We start from the raw sequence: 22,665 nt of genomic DNA, 5'->3' as shown, positions 1-22,665 counted from the left end.
TGTACCATCAGCTACAACTGTACCATTAGCTACAACTGTACCATCAGCTTCAACTGTACCATCAAGTAAAACTGTACCATCAGCTACAACTGTACCATCAAGTACAACTGTACCATCAGATTCAACTGCACCATCAGCTACAACTGTACCATCAGCTACTACTGTACCATCAGCTACAACTGTACCATCAAGTACAACTGTACCATCAGATTCAACTGTACCATCAGATTCAACTGTACCATCAGCTACTACTGTACCATCAGCTACAACTGTACCATCAAGTACAACTGTACCATCAAGTACAACTGTACCATCAGCCACAACTGTACCATCAGCTTCAACTGTACCATCAGCTACAACTGTACCATCAGCTTCAACTGAACCATCAGCTTCAACTGTACCATCAGCTTCAACTGAACCATCAGCTTCAACTGTACCATCAGCTACAACTGTACCATCAGCTTCAACTGTACCATCAGCTACAACTGTACCATCAGCTTCAACTGTACCATCAGCTTCAACAGTACCATCAAGTACAACCGTACCATCAGCTACAACTGTACCATCAGCTACAACTGTACCATCAAGTACAACTGTACCATCAGCTACAACTGCACCATCAAGTACAACTGTACCATCAGATTCAACTGTACCATCAAGTACAACTGTACCATCAGATTCAACTGTACCATCAAGTACAACTGTACCATCAGCCACAACTGTACCATCAGCTACAACTGTACCATCAGCTTCAACAGTACCATCAAGTACAACCGTACCATCAGCTACAACTGTACCATCAGCTACAACTGTACCATCAAGTACAACTGTACCATCAGCTACAACTGCACCATCAAGTACAACTGTACCATCAGATTCAACTGTACCATCAAGTACAACTGTACCATCAGCTTCAACTGTACCATCAGCTACAACTGTACCATCAGCTTCAACTGTACCATCAGCTACAACTGTACCATCAGCTTCAACTGAACCATCAGCTTCAACTGTACCATCAGCTTCAACTGAACCATCAGCTTCAACTGTACCATCAGCTACAACTGTACCATCAGCTTCAACTGTACCATCAGCTTCAACAGTACCATCAAGTACAACCGTACCATCAGCTACAACTGTACCATCAGCTACAACTGTACCATCAAGTACAACTGTACCATCAGCTACAACTGTACCATCAGCTTCAACTGTACCATCAAGTACAACTGTACCATCAGCTTCAACTGCACCATCAAGTACAACTGTACCATCAGCTACAACTGTACCATCAAGTGAAACTGTGCTATCAAGTACAACTGTACCATCAGCTACAACTGTACCATCAGCTTCAACTGTACCATCAGCTACAACTGTACCATCAGCTTCAACTGTACCATCAGCTACAACTGTACCATCAGCTTCAACTGTACCATCAGCTACAACTGTACCATCAGCTTCAACTGTACCATCAAGTACAACTGTACCATCAGCTTCAACTGCACCATCAAGTACAACCGTACCATCAGCTACAACTGTACCATCAAGTGAAACTGTGCTATCAAGTACAACTGTACCATCAGCTACAACTGTACCATCAGCTTCAACTGTACCATCAGCTACAACTGTACCATCAGCTTCAACTGTACCATCAGCTACAACTGTACCATCAGCTTCAACTGTACCATCAGCTACAACTGTACCATCAGCTTCAACTCTACCATCAGCTACTACTGTACCATCAGCTACAACTGTACCATCAAGTGAAACTGTGCTATCAAGTACAACTGTACCATCAGATTCAACTGTACCATCAGCTTCAACTGTACCATCAGCTACAACTGTACCATCAGCTTCAACTGTACCATCAGCTACATCTGTACCATCAGCTACAACTGTACCATCAGCTACAACTGTACCATCAGCTACATCTGTACCATCAGCTACAACCGTACCATCAAGTACAATGGTACCATCAACTACAACTGTAGCATCAACTACAATTTTAACATCAACACCAACAAGTCAACCGAGCAAAACTACCCCTGCATCTTCGACTAAAGCTTCTACTATTCAACAAACATCTTTAAAACCAGGTAGGTAACATTTTATAAACATGGTAGTTTTTCTTTTCCTCTTTAGTTACAATTTTTCTCAAACAATAATACGTTTACTGATAGGGGGTTCCTCTCAGGTCTCTAGGGGTAGAGTCTCTACTGATCACACAGTATGGTCATTGACTTGGGGTTACATGGGTGTAATTTGTTTTAGCAAGATATGATTGGCTTAGAGACTCTAGTTAACCCTGAATTGACTTTTGATCCATTTCTATAACATTAGAACTTTCATTATCTGGAAAGTAAAGACATCAAGGTACAAGAAAACCTCTTCAGCATTACCAAAATTATTTCTCGTATAGGGGTTCTTTTGTGAATTGGAACTGTTTACTGTGTTTGGATTGATATTTTTACATTGTAGATGGACCTGCTTAGGTCTGTGCTTGGTAAGGAAGGTGAAAAACTGAACAAAACCTTTACTATCCTTAGACAACACATTTTTATTGACATTTTTCGCAATATTTGCAGGCACTGCCGTCCTAAAGTGTAAGAATGGAGGAAACTTCGATGGGTATAGGTGCGTTTGCAAAGGAAGCTTCCACGGAGCGCTCTGCGAATTCATTCCTGATGAAATCTCGCCAGGTAATATAGTTTTCCATTTCAACTCTTTACAAATTTGTGTTAAAAATATCCCAGAAATACATCTACAGAAATGTTCTTTCTTTTACATAAATCTATTTATCATGAGATGATCGGATTTTCAATCAAATATCCCAAGAGTTTCAGAATCATGATCCAGCATTGTCTCACCTTATAATAAGTTTCTTAACTTTTCCTTTTTTATCCCAACCCAGTTTTTGAAGTCTCAGTAAATGTAACAATTAGCGTGAAGAATGAAGATTTTACAGAAAAGCTGAAGGATTTTGAATCCTCGGAATTCAAGATTTTTGAGAAACGGTTCAAAGAGCAGGTAGTTTGTTAAAATTTGCTAAATTATGTAAAAAGTTTTCCCACTTGCAACAATTTTCTCATCTGAGCCCCAGTGATAACAAAACGAGGTTGCCCTAAGACACAGGTGGTTAGACATGTATGTTTACTGGTCCAGTCACATAGGGTTGATGGGACAGCATACAGCTTGGTCAGTCAAAAAGTCGGGAATGTAGTGACCTGTATGTGAATCACACAGCCAACATTTTGGCATTTCTAGAATATGTACCGGTAAGTGTTGGTTGATAATGTAGAGTTCCCAGGCACTAAATATCTGTCCTCTCAACATCCTAGATATTGAGTAAAAGACACTTATGTTCATTGGGCCTTCAAAGGGGCCTGACTAGAAGAACATATTAGGAATCCACTTGTAATTGTCAGAATTAAATAATTTCTAACCCTAAAGATGTACAGTGAAACTTCCCCTAAAGAGCACTTCAGTTATCAGTTAAGGTCTCTAGACAATGGGGCACATTTACTTACCCGTCCCTGGCGCGATCCCCGATCCGGAATGTCCGACGATAATGAACTCTGCCGCGATTCACTAAGATTGTGCGCCCGACTTCCTGCACGTGTTGCTTCCCCTCTCAGGTCCACCGGAGTTCACCTTCTTCTTCCTGGTGTATGTAAGTGCATTGTCTTGCGACACAATTTTAAAGCTAAATCCAGAGCTCAGTCCGAATCCGTTGGATCGTCCGATGGCACGCCCCCCCCCCCAATTTCTGTCGCATGAAAGCCGGCGCGATTACGCCAAAATCGATCACGTGCGATACAATCCCCTTCTAAATACCTGTCCCAGCCATGCAAAACCCAAAAACTTCGGAATATCCGAAGAAGGTTACTAAGGACCCAATAATATTTAGCCCCAATATATTTCTTTCCAATATTTTATTTTTCTTCTTTGAAAAGGCCGCCACACATCTATATATATACAATTGCAAATGATTTTCATTGCCTATTTTATTACAGATGGCTCTACTGTTAATTAAAGTTCCGAACTACGATCATGTTGAGATCTTAGCTATCAGGTAAGTTTTGCAATAACTATTAACTTTCTTTTTGTGAGCTACATAGGAGGATAGTAAATCTCTGAGTTTCTCTGTTTTCTCCAAACCCAGGAATGGAAGTATCGTAGTTGACTACTTGCTAATTCTGCGATCGTCTATTGAAAAAAAAGAAGAGGTTGTTGATCAAGTGTCTACAATTTTGTATGAGGCAAACTGTACATCTGCAGAGACTGGTAAGGATTAGGCAGTGTCTGTTTCCTTCTGCTTGTTCTTAAGGTGGTCCATTAGGACTCATGATCAAGATTGCAACAGAACCTCACTCTAGTTTGAATAGGTCCAAAAAGATTAAACACTTTTCCATTAATTCTCAATGGAAGATCAATTCTCTTTGTCATGATCTTCTTGTGATTCAGAGATAGAATTGGGTTTATATGCAAGAGACAATTAAAATATTCACAGCTTCAGGAGAAGGCATTATCCACAAGGTCTGTGTCAGACCGCCTGCTGGAATTGTAGATTAACTTTAGTCACAGATCACAGCTTTCATCAATGAGCAACTCCTGAATAAAACATATAGGAATGTCAAGGGTGCCCCAGCAATCCATGTCTCGGATCGAGGGCAAAACCGTGCCCCTTTCCATTGTGCTACCCACCTGGTCCCAGCATCTAACTCACCTCTCCACGCTCCTGCTCCCATCCGACCTGACTCCCCCTAGAATGTGGGACGCACACGCGCCGGCACTCTAGGTTGTACTGGTACTTCCGGGTTTCCTTAAAGGCCGGCTGTTCCTAGGATTCCCTGCCACATTTTTGCGCTCATTGCCATTGAGAAAGCTTCCTTGTCCCTGTGTTGATCCGTGTTCTGTTCTGCCTGAATTCCTGTTGTGACCTCGGACCTGACCTCTGACCTCTGCATCTCTGCTGCCTGCCCTGACTTTGTGCCTGTTCCTGACCTCGAGCCTGGACTCCGTTTCTGTACACATACTGTGCATACTATGGGGAGGGCAGTGGGGAGGGTGAGCTGGTAGAAGAAGCATAGGGTGATGATAAGGTCCTAGACATGACATGGGTGAAAGGAAGTTATACTTTGGTGGAAGAATTGGTGTGCAGAAAGCCACAGTCAGCTGGGAGAACAAGTTAAAGTGGACCAATGCACAGCAGTCAGCCAGTAGCCACTGCATCGAATACTACTGCCCATGGAGGATGTGGACCTTTCCACACCATGGCCCACATTGACTAGAAACAGTGCAAAAACTGCAGCTGTGCAGTGTGCAGGGTGCTCCAGATTCAGGATGCCTGGTGCTCATACTGCATGAATCTGGCACCCTCTTCGCACAGTTCCGACAGGGTGCACCAACTTTTTTTGGGCACCTTTACCATGGGATGTTCAACACACATCTGTCGGACTTTGCATGATAAGTGTAGTTCTTGGTCCGATTGTGTATCGCAGCACCTACATTTGTGTTGCATAAAGAATAGTGCAGCCGCACTATTGGCGTGGACACTTCTTAAATACATGTTCAAGTAGTCTGCGTGAAAAAGAACATCCAACAGAAAACTGAGGGCCCTCGTGTTCAGCTCTCCACCCTCCAAATCATCAGGTTAAAGTGCAAATTTTGCCCTTTACAAGATTGAGTCCTAATTCGGAGCATTTCCAAATTGCTGTCCTTTGACGTGCTCCCATTCAGGCTGGTGGAGACTGAGAGCACTGTGCACTGTGCAAGCTAGCCTCAAGGTTCACCTCACAAATGGACCTGGGCCACATGTGGACCAGTAAGCACAGGCAGGGAAATTACATCTCCTTTGCAGCCCACCGAGTTAATTTAGTGGCGGCTGGTCCTGGGGCAGGAGGCAGTCTGTCTCACATTATGCCCCCAGGACATCACTACTTGCCTCCAGTTGCCTCCTCCTACACTGCACAGATAGCACAGCACCCACAGCAACCCTTAAGCAAAGCCATGGGGAAACAGCAGCAGGCCATGCTAAAATTCATCTGTTTAGGCTAAAAAAACACACCGCCCACAAAATGCGGATGGGCAGACAGATGAGTAGTTGCTGCGGCTGAACCTCAAGCCCGGCAAGGTTGTGTGTGACAATGGTGGGAACCTTGTAAAAACTTTGGGCAAAGTCAAGTTGACGCATGTTCTTACTCAGTAAGAGGAAGGGTGTGTGGTTTCTCCATTGATTCTTTAATCCTCTATGTAAGTAACTGGATCTGAAAACCCAGAGCACTTTTAACCGTGACATCTTTTTTTGTTACATTTTTTTAGTATTTCTTAGTTTTTTAAATTTCATTATTTCATTTACTTTGCCTAACCCATTGTGGGAAGTGCAACTGCCCTGTTATTCCCACCATTATTGTGTGATAAGATCCTGGTCCCGTTTGTCTTTGATGTGGTTCTTGTTTGGGCCAAAATTTGGCCTGAAGTCCGGGTCCCTAAGCAAATTTTGTTATGACAATTGGCTGAACCTGACAATCCCAAATTTGGAACAACCCACTTATCCCTAGTTATATCCCTAAAACCAGTACGTCTGAAAATTGCCTTAAAATCTATGGTCATCAAAGCCCTTTCAGGCCTTTTCATTAAAGGGGTTAAAAAAAGAAAAACATTAGCATATTGAGACCCTTTTCTTCCACCAGGCAGGTTCAGGTGATGACCACATGTACAACCCAGTGGAAGAAAGGGGGGAACGCAAGCAGTCTCCCACCCCCCCCATCTAAATTTGGGAAACATTGTATATATTTTAATAACCTTGGGGGGGGGGGGGGGTATTTTTTGAGATTCGCCCTGTACAAGAAATTACCTAGTAACTGCCCTGTGCATATTATTCCTGTAAATTCTCACCTGAGCTATTGAACTCTCAATGTATTCATAGTACAGAAGGACAAAATGTGTAGGGTTGACTTTTTAATGAATTGGATGAGATCCTAAACCCTTGTCTTCTTTTCTATACAGCTCATCTTTGCTTTAATACAGAGTTAACAAAAGTTGGAATGCCATCAGTCAATTATACAGGTAAGACTATAAACAAGGCATAAGATGGAGATAAATGTACAGCGCTAAGTCACAGAATTGATGAATTCCATTATTTAGAGTCAATAGGGCAGATTTACTTACCCGGTCCATTCGCGATCCAGCGGCGCGTTCTCTGCGTTGGATTCGGGTCCGGTTAAGGCAGTTCCTCCGACGTCCAACAGGTGGCGCTGCTGCGCTGAAGTTCCCCGGAACGCACTGGAATACACCGAGCCGGGCTGAGTGAAGGTAAGTGCAAGCTCCGCGACAGATTTTTTTTAAAAAATGCGGTGGTTTTTCCGAATCCATCAGGTTTTTGTTCGGCCACGCCCCCCGATTTCCGTCGCGTGCATGCCAGCGCCGATGCGCCACAATCCGATCGCTTGCGCCAAAATCCTGGGGCAATTCAGGGGAAATCGGCGCAAATCGGAAATATTCGGGTAACGCGTCGGGAAAACGCGAATCGGGCCCTTAGTAAATGACCGCCAATATTTTAGCAAATGCGCTTAAATACTTTGAATAGTCTGGATAGTACTGGAGACCAGACAAATGTTCCCCTTATATACCAATGTGTCAAAAGACATTATAAAGTGGCCGTGTATTATATGTTCTGCAGAAAACCCATAAGGTAAAATGTAAACAATATAATACATATGTAAAATCGCTACATTTTTTTTTTGTGACTCCAGGAAATTGCTTAAATCACCCGGATATCCCAAAAGAAGTCCAACAATATTACACAGCTGTAGAAGTCTCTGGAGTGATGAAATGTGTTTCGGCATGCAGTGACTATAGCGTCAATTTCATGAATTGCAACGCAGGAAAATGCTCTGTCACTATGGAAGGACCTCGCTGCTAGTAAGTGAAAACAGCAGACGTAAACATTTTACACCATTTGTAGACCAATGAGAAAAACTTCATTCCATTTCATTTTCCTCCCACAATCTGCAGAGATAATTGACCTACTGACTGGTTTATATTTCACATACAATAGATATTTGTAAACCTCTACAGTAAGCAAATGCAGATTCGCCTACAATATATTTCAATTTATGTGCAGCAATGATGCCCCATGGGTTGCTAACATCTTCTAAATAAAAACTTACCCAGTTTTTGCTGGTTTGCTCCACAAATTTTCTAATTCTGGACAAGCCTTTTAAGATTCATTAGATCCCCAGGCAGATGGGGAAGGGTAGGCCCATGGTGTTATCAGCAGCAGGTCAGGGACCAGGCCTGTCAAGAGGGGTATCAGCAGCAAGATGACTGACTCTCTCAGAAGACGGACTAATTCTCTGGGCCCAGAAATCCAGCCAGGGGGAATGTTTATAAACTTCCATATCTGGGCATTGCCAAGTGTTCCAACCAATCACTGGCCTCACGCTACAATAAGACTAACAAATGGCAACATTTAACATAAACATTGAAAACAGTAACCCTAGAGTGCACAGGTATAAGGTCTTGTAAGTGTTATACTATATTTTGGCATTAGATAACTTCAAAGGATAGCAGATAAGGGTAATTTTCATTGTAACAGAGCTGGCCATTATATATAAGCCAGCCAGGAAGCTAACTAAAACTAGCTTTGCGTAATATCCTGTCTTGGCTAACGAAGGCCCGATTCCCGGGCCGAAACGCGTTGCACATTGAATAAAATACGCTTTTAAAAGGAATCACTCCGAGAGCGGTCCATCCACGAGCGCCGGCACATATTTCTTCCATATACACACTTGGGCTTCCACGTTGCAGTTGTTTGGCTAAGGCAGTGGTCAAGGCAGGGGTTAAATGAAGGTGCTTGGAAGGAGGGCTGGAAGCACCTGGAAGGTTGGTCTGTGCAGTGGACACTGGATGAGGTGATGACTTTGGTCGGCTGTTTAGCGGCAGCCATAACCAGTAGAAGAGTGAGGCATGCAGGTGTGATAAAGTGGGCTGTCTCACACGGGCTCTCAGAACTGACCGGTTGTGGGGAGGCAGCTGTTAACTCAACCATTTTTGGTAGAAGGAACCGGGACTTTGTTGGCAGAGCTCAGCAGTGGAGAAGTAATGCCATCACCGTAGGATGAGAGCACCAATAGAGAAGAAGCTCCAACATGTTTACATGGCTTTTCATAAGATGGCCACTGACGTGGGGGTCCCTGGAAAATTACTGTCCGAGGACCCGAGGTCAGGGAGAAGCTGAAGGAAATTGAAAATTGGGGTGACAAAGGCAGGCTTGACTTGTTGTCCACTGGAGGAGAGTGTCTCTGGTTGGATTTCCCTATGAGAAGTAGCTGTGCAGGTCTCGTTAGCTGAAGCCTTGGACAGAGCTCTCCTCATGTATGTCTACCCATGGTCAGGACACGTCCCCCTAAAATCAACTTTTAAAAGGATGCTTATGTGCCTGAAGTGCTCTGGTGAGAATTCTCAGGTGGGTAAGTATTCACAGGCTGTTACATTGTTTCGGAGCACTAACCCTCCCACTGTGTGCTAAAACTTCCTCTGCTGCAGGCAGAGGGAGGGGCAAAGTACTAAAGGAGCATGGGTTAGGGTGAAACATTCTAACAGCTTTTGTAGCTACCACACAAAGGGGCTATGGCAACACCTCCCTAAGCCCTTCTGGATCATTAGCATCATTTTAAAAGCTGATTTTGGAAGGAAGGAGGCCATGTATTACAAATGGAAGAAGATTACCACAGTCACGGTGTCTGGATCTATGAGTAAATGTCCCTGGTTTATCATGATGGATTTTGTTGGTAAATTTCCTTTAATGATTACTCTTTCTCTTTAGCTGTGAATCTACATCGGACTACTGGTACACGGGAGACCGCTGCCAGACGGCCATCAGTAAGCCTGGAGTATACGCCGGAGTGGCCGTCGGCCTGTTCGTGCTTCTTGCCATAATTGTTGCTATGGGTATAATCTCGTACAAACGTCGAAATGTACCTGATAAAGAAAAGTGAGTATTATTATGTCACCAGCAGCAGATGTCAAAACTTTCCAATTAAAAGCTGAAATGAAATTGAATTAAATTATCACAAATTATATTTATAAGGACATAAGTAATGGAAATGGTCTAAATATTAATATTTACTGTATGTATCCACAATGCCACCTCCACGAAAGGATAACCTTTTAAGCTAAGTTCCCTGATCAGATTTTGTCAAGGATTTTCTATCTGATGCACCAATTTCTGCATTAAAAATGTTTAATATTTATACATTTTTGAGGTTTTAACGTGAATTTACACTCTGGAAACTAAAGTTTACAGATCTACAAGTGAGCAGATCTAGTGTGTGTGTGTGGGCGGGGTTATAGGGACTCTCACTGACAATCAATGTGTGTGGGCGGAGTAATCAGGACTCTCTGGGTGCGGTCATCGTGCGGTGAAAGACATGAACTGAATAGGTGAATATGATTTTATAGGGGAAACCTGTTCAACACATGTCTTTCACCTGCTAAATTAACAAAACTTCACCTAAAACCCCCTCCAAGCTGCTTGTGATGCAGTTTTAACTGCAACGTGTGATTAAACCCTCACTGTCAATCACTGTGAGTGGGCGGGGTATTCAAGACTCTCACTGTCAATCACTGTGTGTGGGCGGGGTAATCAGGACTCTCACTGTCAATCACTGTGTGTGGGTGAGGTTTTCAGGGCTCTCAATGTCAATCACTGTGTGTGGGCGGGGTAATCAGGACTCTCACTGTCAATCACTGTGTGTGGGTGAGGTTATCAGGGCTCTCAATGTCAATCACTGTGTGTGGGCGGGGTATTCAAGACTCTCACTGTCAATCACTGTGTGTGGGGGCGGGGTATTCAGGACTCTCACTGTCAATCACTGTGTGTGGGTGAGGTTATCAGGACTCTCACTCTCAATCACTGTGTGTGGGTGGGGTTATCAGGACTGTCACTGTCAATTACTGTGCTTAGACAGGGTAATCAGGACTCTCACTGTAAGTCACTCTATGTGGGCAGAGTAATCAGGACTCTCATTATTTCAACTAGGAACCTTGTCATTATTTGTACTTTTATAGAAAGAGACATTTTTTTTATCAAATGTTGTTCAGCCAGTATCATTATGATGAATTAGCAGCTCCAGTCTGAAGGTTGTAGTATTCATGGACCAAACAATAATGCTCATAGTTGTCACATGACAGTGTATTTTTGCAATTTTTACAGTTTAATTCAAGAAAAAGAAGTGCAGTGGTACGAGGACGGATGGGAAGAGAACAACCAAGATCTTGGCACAAAATACAGTAATAGCAGCATCAGCGGTGAGTAATCTCATAACTCAACTAGTCAACTATAAGTTAACTATACTGCAACTTACTGGCACTGCAGCTGCGTCTCATAGTATAAATAATAATAATTCCTTTATTTGTATAGCGCACAGATTACGCAGCGATGCACATAACTTTTCACATCAGTCCCTGTCCCCAATGGGGCACACAGGTCACCAAGTTTTGTGCAATCAAGTAATTTTTTTTGTTGCTTTTGACTAGAATGGTGGATCCTGCCAGGACATCAAAGTATAAAGTGCTTGATAGTATTAGTGCTGGTGGTTCCAATTTCAAATTGATTCAACAACATTGGTTTAAGGCTTAGCAGTTACGTAACGTAATGGATACAGTGGGGCAGATTTACTTACCCGGTCCTGTCGTGATCCCGCGGTGCATTGTCCGACGAGGATTCGGGTCTGCCGCGATTCACTAAGGTCATGCGTCCAATTTCCTGCATGTGTCGCTTCCGCGCTGAGATCAGCCGGAGTTCACCTTCTTCTTTCTGGTGCATGTAAGTGCTTGATCTTGCGACACAATTTCCTTTTTAAATTCCACGGTTTGTCCAAATCCGTCAGGTAGTCCAATGGCCACGCCCCTGAATTCTGTTGCATGCAAGCCGGCGCCAATGCGCCACAATCCGATTGTGTGCGCCAAAAACCCTTGGCAATTCGCCGCAAATCGGAAATATTCAGGAAACCCGACAGAATTGCGGTCCGCAGACCCTTAGTAAATTAGCCCCAGTGTCTTATGGTTACACAGGGTAAGGCTGCATTCACACTTATGTGTGCCTATCCGGCTACGGCCGGGCGGGCCCACGTCGGACGCATTGGAGAGGAGGAGAGGTGAGCACTGCTCAACCCTCCCCTCTCCATAGAAAATAGAGCTGCATGGCCATTCTTACAACCAATGATAGAGCATGCTCTATCTTTTTTGTGGCCAAGTCACGGTATGGTGAGCACACGCGGTGTGTATGGTGTGTTCACCTTACCGAGCCAAGGACCCATAGACAACTTTGGGGGAAGTATATCCTGCCGCAAATTTGCGGCCATATATATTTCCCCTATATGTTCATGTGAATGCAGCCTAATGGTGACAGCTTCTGGCAGGGGCGCACCTGCCATGAGGCGAGTTGAGACTCTCGCCTCAGGCGGCGCGCCACCTGCTGGACAAGGGGGCGGCGTTGTGTGCCCGCCCGCTCGCTTGTGCTTCCGTCTGCCCGCCATGCTGATGCCTATGCCGCTGCCCAGGCTGACAGACCTCCCTCCATGCTGGGTGGCGCATTCTCTTTCCCGCCACACACATCCCCCTGTCAAAAGTGCAGCGCCACCTGTCCGCTCCGGGCATACCCCCTCGGCTTCCTCTCCGCTCGGCTCCCTCTCCGCTCCATCTCCTCTCCGCTCGGCTCCCTCTCCTCTCCGCTCGGCTCCCTCTCCTCTCCGCTCGGCTCCCTCTCCTCTCCGTTCCCTCTCCTCTCCGGTCGGCTCAGCTCACTCTCCGCACGGCTCCCTCTCCGCTTCGCTCCATCTCCTTTCCGCTCTGCTCCCTGTCCGCTCCCTCTCCTCTCCGCTCGACTCCCTCTCCTCTCTGCTCCCTCTGTCGCCCAGTCCCCCTCCCCCGCGCTCCCCCGCTCCCCCGCTCCCTCGCTCCCTCTCCGCTCTCCTCTCCAACTCCCCCCCCCCCTTCGCTCCAGGTGCCCACCCCAAGTGAAGGACAAGGCAGAAGCTTCCTAAAAGAAAATATAGTAAGTTTATCTGTATATGTATGTGTACATGTATATGGATGTGATGTGTACATGTATATGGATGTGATGTGTACATGTATATGGATGTGTACATGTATATGGATGTGTACATGTATATGGATGTGATGTGTACATGTATATGGATGTGATGTGTACGTGTATATGTATATGGATTTGATGTGTACGTGTATATGTATATGGATGTGATGTGTGTATGTGTATATGGATGTGATGTGTGTATGTGTATATGGATGTGATGTGTGTATGTGTATATGGATGTGATGTGTGTATGTGTATATGGATGTGATGTGTGTATGTGTATATGGATGTGATGTGTGTATGTATTTGGATGTGATGTGTGTATATGGATGTGATGTGTGTATGTATTTGGATGTGATGTGTGTGTATGTATATGATGTGTGTATGTGTATATGATGTGTGTGTGTGTATATGGATGTGATGTGTAGGTGTATATGTATATCGATTTGATGTGTATATGGATGTGATGTGTATATGTATATGGATGTGATGTGTGTATGTATATATGTATGTGATGTGTGTATGTATATATGTATATGATGTGTGTATGTGTATATGTATATGATGTGTGTATGTGTATATGGATGTGATGTGTGTATGTGTATATGGATGTGATGTGTGTATGTGTATATGGATGTGATGTGTGTATGTGTATATGTATATGGATGGTACACTGTATGCATTTTATACTACATGGCAGCATGCTGTATGTATTTTATACTACATTCCGATATGCTGTATGTATACTACATGGCGGCACACTGTATGCATTTTATACTACATGGCGGCACACTGTATGCATTTTATACTACATGGTGGTACACTGTATGCATTTTATACTACATGGTGGTACACTGTATGCATTTTATACTACATTGTGGTACACTGTATGCATTTTATACTACATTGCGCTACACTGTATGCATTTTATTCTACATGGCGATATGCTGTATGCATTTTATACTACATGGTTGTACACTGTATGCATTTTATACTACATGGGGGTACTCTCAATGCATTTTATACTACATGGCGTTACGCTGTATGCATTTTATACTACATGGCGGTATGCTATATGCATTTTATACTACATGGCGATATGCTATATGCATTTTATACTACACGGTGATATGCTGTATGTATTTTATACTACATTCCGATATGCTGTATGCATTTTATACTACATGGGGGGACGCTGTATGTATTTTATACTACATGGGGGGATGCTGTATGCATTTTATACTACATGGGGGGATGCTGTATGCATTTTATACTACATGGGGGGATGCTGTATGCATTTTATACTATATTGTGATATGCTGTATGCATTTTATACCACGTGCCATGCTGTATGCATTTTAGACTAAATGGCGGTACGCTGTATGCATTTTACACTACATGGTGGTACACTGTATGCATTTTATACTACATGGCGGTACACTGTATGCATTTTATACTACATGGCGGTACACTGTATGCATTTTGCATTGCTTTATTTTCACATCAAACCAATATGATGGATCTGGTCCTGACACTCCCTGATATATTACATATATGGGCGGGGGGGGGGGGGGGGCGTCTCTCTATAGCTCGCCTCAGGCAGCAGACAGGCTTGGTACACCCCTGGCTTCTGGGGCCAAACACAGGAACACACTTAATCATAACCTCATGAAACCGTAATGTAATGGCTGCCAAATTTGTGATCTCTGGTCACTAACCATATGATCTGCAGGTTGTCCCTCAGACCTAGTTACATAAATCCAACAGATGTGGTCTAAAACCACTTACACGTTACCCCCAGGTGACTTTTAGTAATAAGAAAACTTTGTATAGTGCCATCATATTCTGCAGCAATTCACAGATTGTGAGGTACAAAGATAAATGAAATAAGATTTTACAGATGAAATAATAGGAGGACCTTGCTCGTAAGAGCTGACAATCGTTGAGAAAGCGGACAAGCAAAGGACATTTTCAGAAGCTCCAGTCTCATGCAAGTCCAAAAATTAGAGCAGTAGAAAACCTACTTAGTATTGGCTCAAGCCATTGGAATCATCTCCGGTCATAATCTAGATAATTTGGCGGCTACATCTTTCAATAGTCTTAAGATCATTTTCACATCTGTGCCTGAAACTCTTTGTATAAACCCACCATTGTGCAGATCATATATGGAGCCTCACTTATATGTACTCATGGTCTACACACACACATACGCCATATATACAAAACACTCAGATAAAGGTATAATACAATGCAAACTATAAAATACTGTCAATATACCAGCAATGGATACACCAAACACAAGTATACAACAACATAAGAAAAAATATATAAGTGTGGTATCCCTGTAATCGTATCGACCCATAGAATAAAGATAACATGATTATTAGGTTATACAGTGAACATAAAAAAAAAAGTTGAAAATACATTATTGAAGGGATGCTTTTCTACTCCTCCACCCTCAAAAATAATTTATTAATTTTCAACAATAGGGAAAAGCAAAACCCCAAAATGTCATCACTGGAAAATGCATCTCATTCCGCAAAAGAAATGCCATCACATGGCCCCCCCTAACCAAAAACTAAAATTTTAAAGCCTACAAAAGGCGGCAATGAGGAAACTAAAATCCACTAAGCTCTATAGGACAAAACTTGCAGCTGCAGGACGCTCCTTCCCTTCTACGCCTCACTGTGCACCCCTACTACAAGTAGCGGCCACATGTGCTCGTACTTGGGAGAAACTTCATAACAAATTTTAAATGGGTTTTCTCTTTTTATTTTTTGGAAATGTGGCTAAATAAATGTGTTACCGACAAAATTAGACCATTCTAAATGGCAACTTTTTTTATTACTTTGCAAAGTGTTAAAAATCTTCCTAAATGCATACAATTGATTATTTTTTACGGCCCTCTGGCAGTTGGGGGGGCCATCCACCTCTGTCTTTGCCGCCCCTCTTAGGGCTCCACCATCTGCCGCCTGAGGTGAGATTACCATCTTGCCTCATGCCTGATGCGTTCCTCCCCCTATCAACCCTTTTTAAACTACTATTGGGTTAAAAAAACATTCTATAGCTCATATAAAAATAATATTAATAAAAAAATCACTGTTTCTTTACTTTGTTTAGGTTCTACAGGGTCTAACTTCAAGCCAGACCTGACAAGAGTTGACCCCAATTTCAAAGTAAGTTATTTAAGAAATGTATTAAGGAATAAGTCAATCTCTGTAGGAGAATGCGTGATATAGCTATCTATTTTTGTGGAAAATGAAACGTTGAGTAAAGGATATAACATATATATCACAGGTGTCCCAGCGATCCATGTCACTGATCGAGGGAACACCCATGCCCCTCTCTGTGGTGCTGCTCTCCCGGGCACGCACTCACTTCTCCAGGCCCCTGCTTCCGGCTAGGACGTGCACGCGTCCCCACTCTTTAAGGCGCACATGCACCGGCTCTCGAAGATTAAAAGGGCCAGCGTACTTATGATTGGTGCTGGCACTTCCGGGTTTTCCTGAAAGGGCGTCTGTTTCCATCATTCCCCGCTGGATCTTTGAGCTATTGGGATAAGAAAAAGCTTCCATTGCTGTTCCTGTGTACCGCTCCATTGCCTTTTCCTGTGTGATTTCCTGTTGTCGACCCCAGACTTGTATCTTGACTGCGCATCTCTGCCGCCAGCCCTGACTACCAGCCTCTATCTGACTCCAGGACCGCCCAATGAATCTGTACCTCGACCTTGGCTACCATCGCGGGCTAGTCGCACCAGTGGAACGACCTGGTGGCACACCGCCGCAGCAAGACCGTCCAACTTTGCGGTGGGCTCTGGTCAAGACCAGGTGCCACTTAGATTCTAGGTGTCGCCTAGTACCATCTCCTGCGGTGGTCCAAGGGGTCCACTGACCCCGAGACCTGACATCATAGATATTCTTCTACTAAAGTTCCAATCTACTATATATTCATCACTTGTAATACTTATTTCTTCTTAAATGGTAGAAGGACCTTTTGACCCCCTCATACAACAGGGTTCAGGGTCTTGTAGTCACATTTTTAGTGTTAAGTTTAAATATATGACACTAGATCCATGCATAGAAGACACTTTTTATGAAATTACTTGATTAGATATGTGTGTAGAGCCTGAGGAGTTAAAGATCTTTGAGAAAGTGTCAATATGTCAATATATATATATATTCCAAAAATAAAGTCTTAGTTATGTATGTTAAAGACGAGATTCATTTAAAGATGTCTACATATTTAGCTTATATTTATGTTGTTATTTCAGATGAGTCTTCCAAGACCTACGATTTTGAGAGGCAAATAACCATCGCCATCAACCAGTTGAAGATAATAACAATGTAATAATTGATCTAATTGCTCTTTTATTTGCACTAACTTAACTATTAGGTCATTACAAAACAATTTAATTGTGAGCCAAAAGGAACTAACCAGGAGACACATTACAGGTCTATGCCAAACAAGGTGGATGAACATGATGTTCTGCCGTCCTTCAAAGGCTGAAGTTCTTGTCTTTTGTCATTTGAATATTATGCAGGGTTGTGGGTTTCAAATTTGTAATACAACCCTCAAAAAGGGTTTTTTCATAAATTTGGAGAATTTATTACACATTTTTTTCATTTTCCCTTTCCTCTCCTACTGCCCAAGCTTTGTGATGAATTACAGTAGTAGTTATCTGCCATTTTGAATCAGAAAATATTTGGATTTGATTGGTTACTGAAGAAAACAGATTAGTTCCAAATCTATGAATCAAAGATTAGATTAAATTATATGACAATCTAGCATCTCATCATGAAAACCCAAATTTGTAGACCATAAGCTTAGAAAAAAGATGGCTATAAGATACCTTATTACAATGTATAGTACAAATACCCAAATACCTGAATGGGCAGTACAAAGATCTTTCAAAAGATACATAGGTTTGTGGCCAGGACAAGGGCATCCTCTACACCTTGAAGAGAGGCGGTTCTACCATTGTCATTGACACGGGGCATCCTCTACACCTAGAGGAGAGGCGGTTCTACCATCACCATAGACAAGGGGCATCCTCTACACCTAGTGTAATGGCAGCTCTACCATCACTATAGACAGTGGGCATCCTCTACACATAGAGGAGAGGAGGTTCTACCATCACCATAGACAGGGGGCATCCTCTACACCTAGAGGAGAGGCAGTTCTACCATCACCATAGACAGGGGACATCCTCTACACCTAGAGGAGAGGAGGTTCTACCATCACCATAGACAGGAGACATCCTCTACACCTAGAGGAGAGGAGGTTCTACCATCAACATAGACAGGAGGCATCCTCTACACATAGAGGAGAGGCACTTTTATCATCACCATAGACAGGGTATCCTCTACACCTAGAGGAGAGGAGGTTCTACCATAACCATAGACATGGGACATCCTCTACACCTAGAGGAGAGGAGATTCTACCATCACCATAGACAGGGGACATCCTCTACACCTAGAGGAGAGGAGGTTCTACCATCACCATAGACAGGGGGCATCCTCTACACCTAGAGGAGAGGAGTCTCTACTATCACCATAGACAGGGGGCATCCTCTACACCTAGAGGAGAGGCAGTTCTACCATCACCATAGACAGGGGGCATCCTCTACACCTAGAGGAGAGGAGGTTCTACCATCAACATAGACAGGGGGCATCCTCTACACCTAGAGGAGAGGAGGTTCTACCATCACCATAGACAGGGGGCATCCTCTACACCTAGAGGAGAGGCAGTTCTACCATCACCATAGACAGGGGACATCCTCTACACCTAGAGGAGAGGAGGTTCTACCATCACCATAGACAGGAGACATCCTCTACACCTAGAGGAGAGGAGGTTCTACCATCAACATAGACAGGAGGCATCCTCTACACATAGAGGAGAGGCACTTTTATCATCACCATAGACAGGGTATCCTCTACACCTAGAGGAGAGGAGGTTCTACCATAACCATAGACATGGGACATCCTCTACACCTAGAGGAGAGGAGATTCTACCATCACCATAGACAGGGGACATCCTCTACACCTAGAGGAGAGGAGGTTCTACCATCACCATAGACAGGGGGCATCCTCTACACCTAGAGGAGAGGAGTCTCTACTATCACCATAGACAGGGGGCATCCTCTACACCTAGAGGAGAGGCAGTTCTACCATCACCATAGACAGGGGGCATCCTCTACACCTAGAGGAGAGGAGGTTCTACCATCAACATAGACAGGGGGCATCCTCTACACCTAGAGGAGAGGAGGTTCTACCATCACCATAGACAGGGGTATCCTCTACACCTAGAGGAGAGGCGATTCTACCATCACCATAGACAGGGGCATCCTCTACACCTAGAGGAGAGGCGATTCTACCATCACCATAGACAGGAGGCATCCTCTACACCTAGAGGAGAGGAGGTTCTACCATCACCATAGACAGGGGGCATCCTCTACACCTAGAGGAGAGGAGGTTCTACCATCACCATAGACAGGGGGCATCCTCTACACCTAGAGGAGGTTCTACCATCACCATAGACAGGAGGCATCCTCTACACCTAGAGGAGAGGAGGTTCTACCATCACCATAGACAGGAGGCATCCTCTACACCTAGAGGAGAGGAGGTTCTACCATCACCATAGACAGGAGGCATCCTCTACACCTAGAGGAGAGCAGGTTCTACCATCGCCATACTCAGGGATTCATTACTGTAAGAGCAGTGAGACTATGGAACTCTCTGCCGCAGGCGGTTGTTATGGCAGATACTTTGTACATGTTCAAGAGAGGCCTGGATGCCTTTCTGGAGAGCAAAAATATCACGGGTTATGGGAACATAAACATGTATTAACTATTATGGGCTGGACTTGATAGAAATGTGTATTATTCCAACTTTATATGCTATAATAAAACATAGCTCACATCCTTTCTTTAACAAAATCTCCTTAGTATTGGGATCTCTAGAAAACAAAAATAAAATGTATTATAAAAAATGTGTTTTTTTTTTCTAATAATATTTAAAGATATTTTATCTCCTTTGGGTAACTTGCATTTATGACATTATGTAATTCTGTGATACTTATTATATTATAACTTTACTGCACTTTACTGTGATTTATATATTTGTGTTATTTTGTATATGATATTACTGCATTACTTCCAATAAAACTTATATTTAGAATAGCTGAATTATTTCTCCTTTTTATCCCAGGAGTCTTTGCGGTTCAGGGCTTCTTTTTTATCGAACAACTTTAAAGAAAGAGCTTTGTGAATGGCCTACAACATTGCCTTTAAGGAGAAGTCAACTAACTAGTATCATACAATCTTGAACTGGTATCTTAATTAAGAACAAAATAGAAAAGAGTGACTTTAACATGGATAATGTTTCTTGCAAACATGGACATGACCAGTGGCCTCTGACTTGGGGCTCTCTCTCTTCTGTCCTGGCAGAATTGTGGGGTTACATCAGTTGAGAACAACTTTTGAAAAAAACAAAATTGTAATCATATAATATGTTATCATGGTGGTGGGGTACTCCAATACTAAATTGTACAATATCCTTAAATGAAATAGAAAAATCTGGAAAATGGTGGTGGTCTTAATGTTCCTGCTGTATCGTGTTTATTTGAATGAAGCCTAAGGTATTTTTGTGTTCTTGCTACCACTTTAGTCTCCATTTCAGTATATCTACTCAAAGAAAATGACATGGGTGCCCCTACGATCCATGTCGTGGATCGTGGACACACCCATGCCCCTCTCCATGGCACTGCCCCTGGTCCCAGCTCCTAACTCACCTCTCCACGCTCCTGCTCCCATCCAGCCTGGCCTGCGCACCCGTCCCAGCTTCCTAGGGCATGTGCGCGTCGGCACTCAAGGATTTAAAGTGCCAGCACACCTATGCATCTCTGACTTCTGCATCTCTGACGTCTGCCCTGACTTCGTGCCTGTTCCTGTCCTTGAGCCTGGAATCCAATTCTGTACCGCGACCATGACTGCCACCGTGGGTTAGTTACACCTGTAGAATGCCTGGTGGCACCCTGCTACAGCAAGACCATCCTGCTTTGCGGCGGGCTCTGGTGAAGACCGGGTGCCAATTAGACTCCAGTCCCAGGTGATGGCTAGTACCACCTCCAGCGGTGGTCCAGGGGGCTCACTGACTCCGAAACCTGACAGTGACCATACTGAATACTAATTACTTGTAAGTAACGGTAAAATATATAGTTACAATCATCTACCCCTTGACTGGTTTACATTTCAAAAAGTCCCTAAAAGGTGCAAAAATTGCAATACGCCAAAATAGATAAAAGTGTGATTGCTGTCACCCCAACACTCATCTCCTACTGCTCATCCCACCTGACATGATCACAAACATTATCCTTAGACATCAATCTCCGGGCTTGACTGTTATAGGTTTATATAAAGAACCTCACAAGAATCGGTGGAGGTAGAGACATTTCCCTGCTTACATTTTTCAAAATGTAAATATCCTCAGTTTGTGCTCTGGTGAGTATGGACATATATATTTTTTTTAGATATAGACAATTTGTAGAACCTCAGTCATAAGGTCCCCTAGGTCAATGCAAAGGCCCCATGACATCTAGTAGTAAAGTTACCAACATAACAAGGATCCTGCTCATACTCTGATCACTACGTGCAGTCACATAATGCAGGTATAATGTACATACCACATAATAAACTGTAAACTGGAGCTAAACTGGATCCTAATGAAGGAAGTCTCAAGAAAAATGAGAGAATTTACATGTGTGATGATTTGTTCTTTATGAGAAGACTATTGCTGTGATACATTTATAACACTACACTCGTAAAATCTTATCTGTAATAAAATTTAGTTGACTTCTATTTACCGTCAAAACATAAGAACAATCAGAAAAGTCTAGAAGGAAGTTAAAAATAATAGAATAGGGGGGCGGAGTTTGGCCGCTGAAGGTGATGGACGCACAGCTCCGTGCTCCTCACAGCCACCCGTTTGGGTCCGCAACTAAGAGCCTACAAACACGCGCAAAATGGGCAAATCTACTAAAGTAAAGTCAAAAGAAACTCCGGGTATAACTAAAACGGCCAAGAACCAACTGGACCTAGAGAAATACCTGAGAAAAAAGGTTTGGGCCTCTCCAGCGCAGTCATCCAAGATGGCGCCCGCAGATGTTACAGGCACAGGCACTGAGGAGGAGTCAGATGCCGAGAGCGTGGGAGAATTCTCGGATAAGGAGGTGAGAGAGGCGCCAAGAACACCGCCCCAGCCACACAAGGCTTTATGCGTAGCATTTTACTTCAGGCCCTGAGCCCACTAGCCAGGGACCTGGCGGAGATCAAAACTGATATGAAACAAATCAGCCACCGCCTGGAACAGGTATAGAACGTACAGGCCGCCATGCTGACGTTTGAGACAGGAGTCTCGGCCTCACTAAAGGTACATTACAACTTAATAAATGATGCACTAGCTCGAGCTGAAGACTTAGAGAATAGAAGTAGGAGACAGAACATGCACATAAGAGGCCTTCCAGAGACATATTCTAATGAAGCTCTACCAGCGGTGGCAAAGGAGCCATTTGAGATT

At 43.5% G+C, this 22,665-nt stretch overlaps 1 protein-coding gene across 1 annotated transcript; it reads left to right on the top strand.

Annotated features, from left to right (window-relative positions):
* The first annotated feature begins 1,726 nt into the window (after nucleotides 1-1,726).
* LOC140125774 (mucin-17-like) lies at nucleotides 1,727-20,612 on the top strand. Its single transcript, XM_072144644.1, has 12 exons — nucleotides 1,727-2,090; nucleotides 2,580-2,693; nucleotides 2,906-3,021; nucleotides 4,008-4,066; nucleotides 4,157-4,278; nucleotides 7,003-7,062; nucleotides 7,749-7,917; nucleotides 9,824-9,991; nucleotides 11,213-11,307; nucleotides 16,214-16,269; nucleotides 17,364-17,436; nucleotides 20,299-20,612. Exons 1-11 carry the CDS (start codon nucleotides 1,961-1,963, stop codon nucleotides 17,400-17,402), a joined length of 1,128 nt encoding a protein of 375 aa, XP_072000745.1. The 5' UTR covers nucleotides 1,727-1,960; the 3' UTR covers nucleotides 17,403-17,436; nucleotides 20,299-20,612.
* Nucleotides 20,613-22,665: the final 2,053 nt, after the last annotated feature.

The sequence above is a fragment of the Engystomops pustulosus genome, chromosome 4, assembly GCF_040894005.1.
Source record: "Engystomops pustulosus chromosome 4, aEngPut4.maternal, whole genome shotgun sequence".
NCBI classification, from domain to species: domain Eukaryota; kingdom Metazoa; phylum Chordata; class Amphibia; order Anura; family Leptodactylidae; genus Engystomops; species Engystomops pustulosus.
This window is presented reverse-complemented; position numbering and strand designations above follow the sequence as displayed.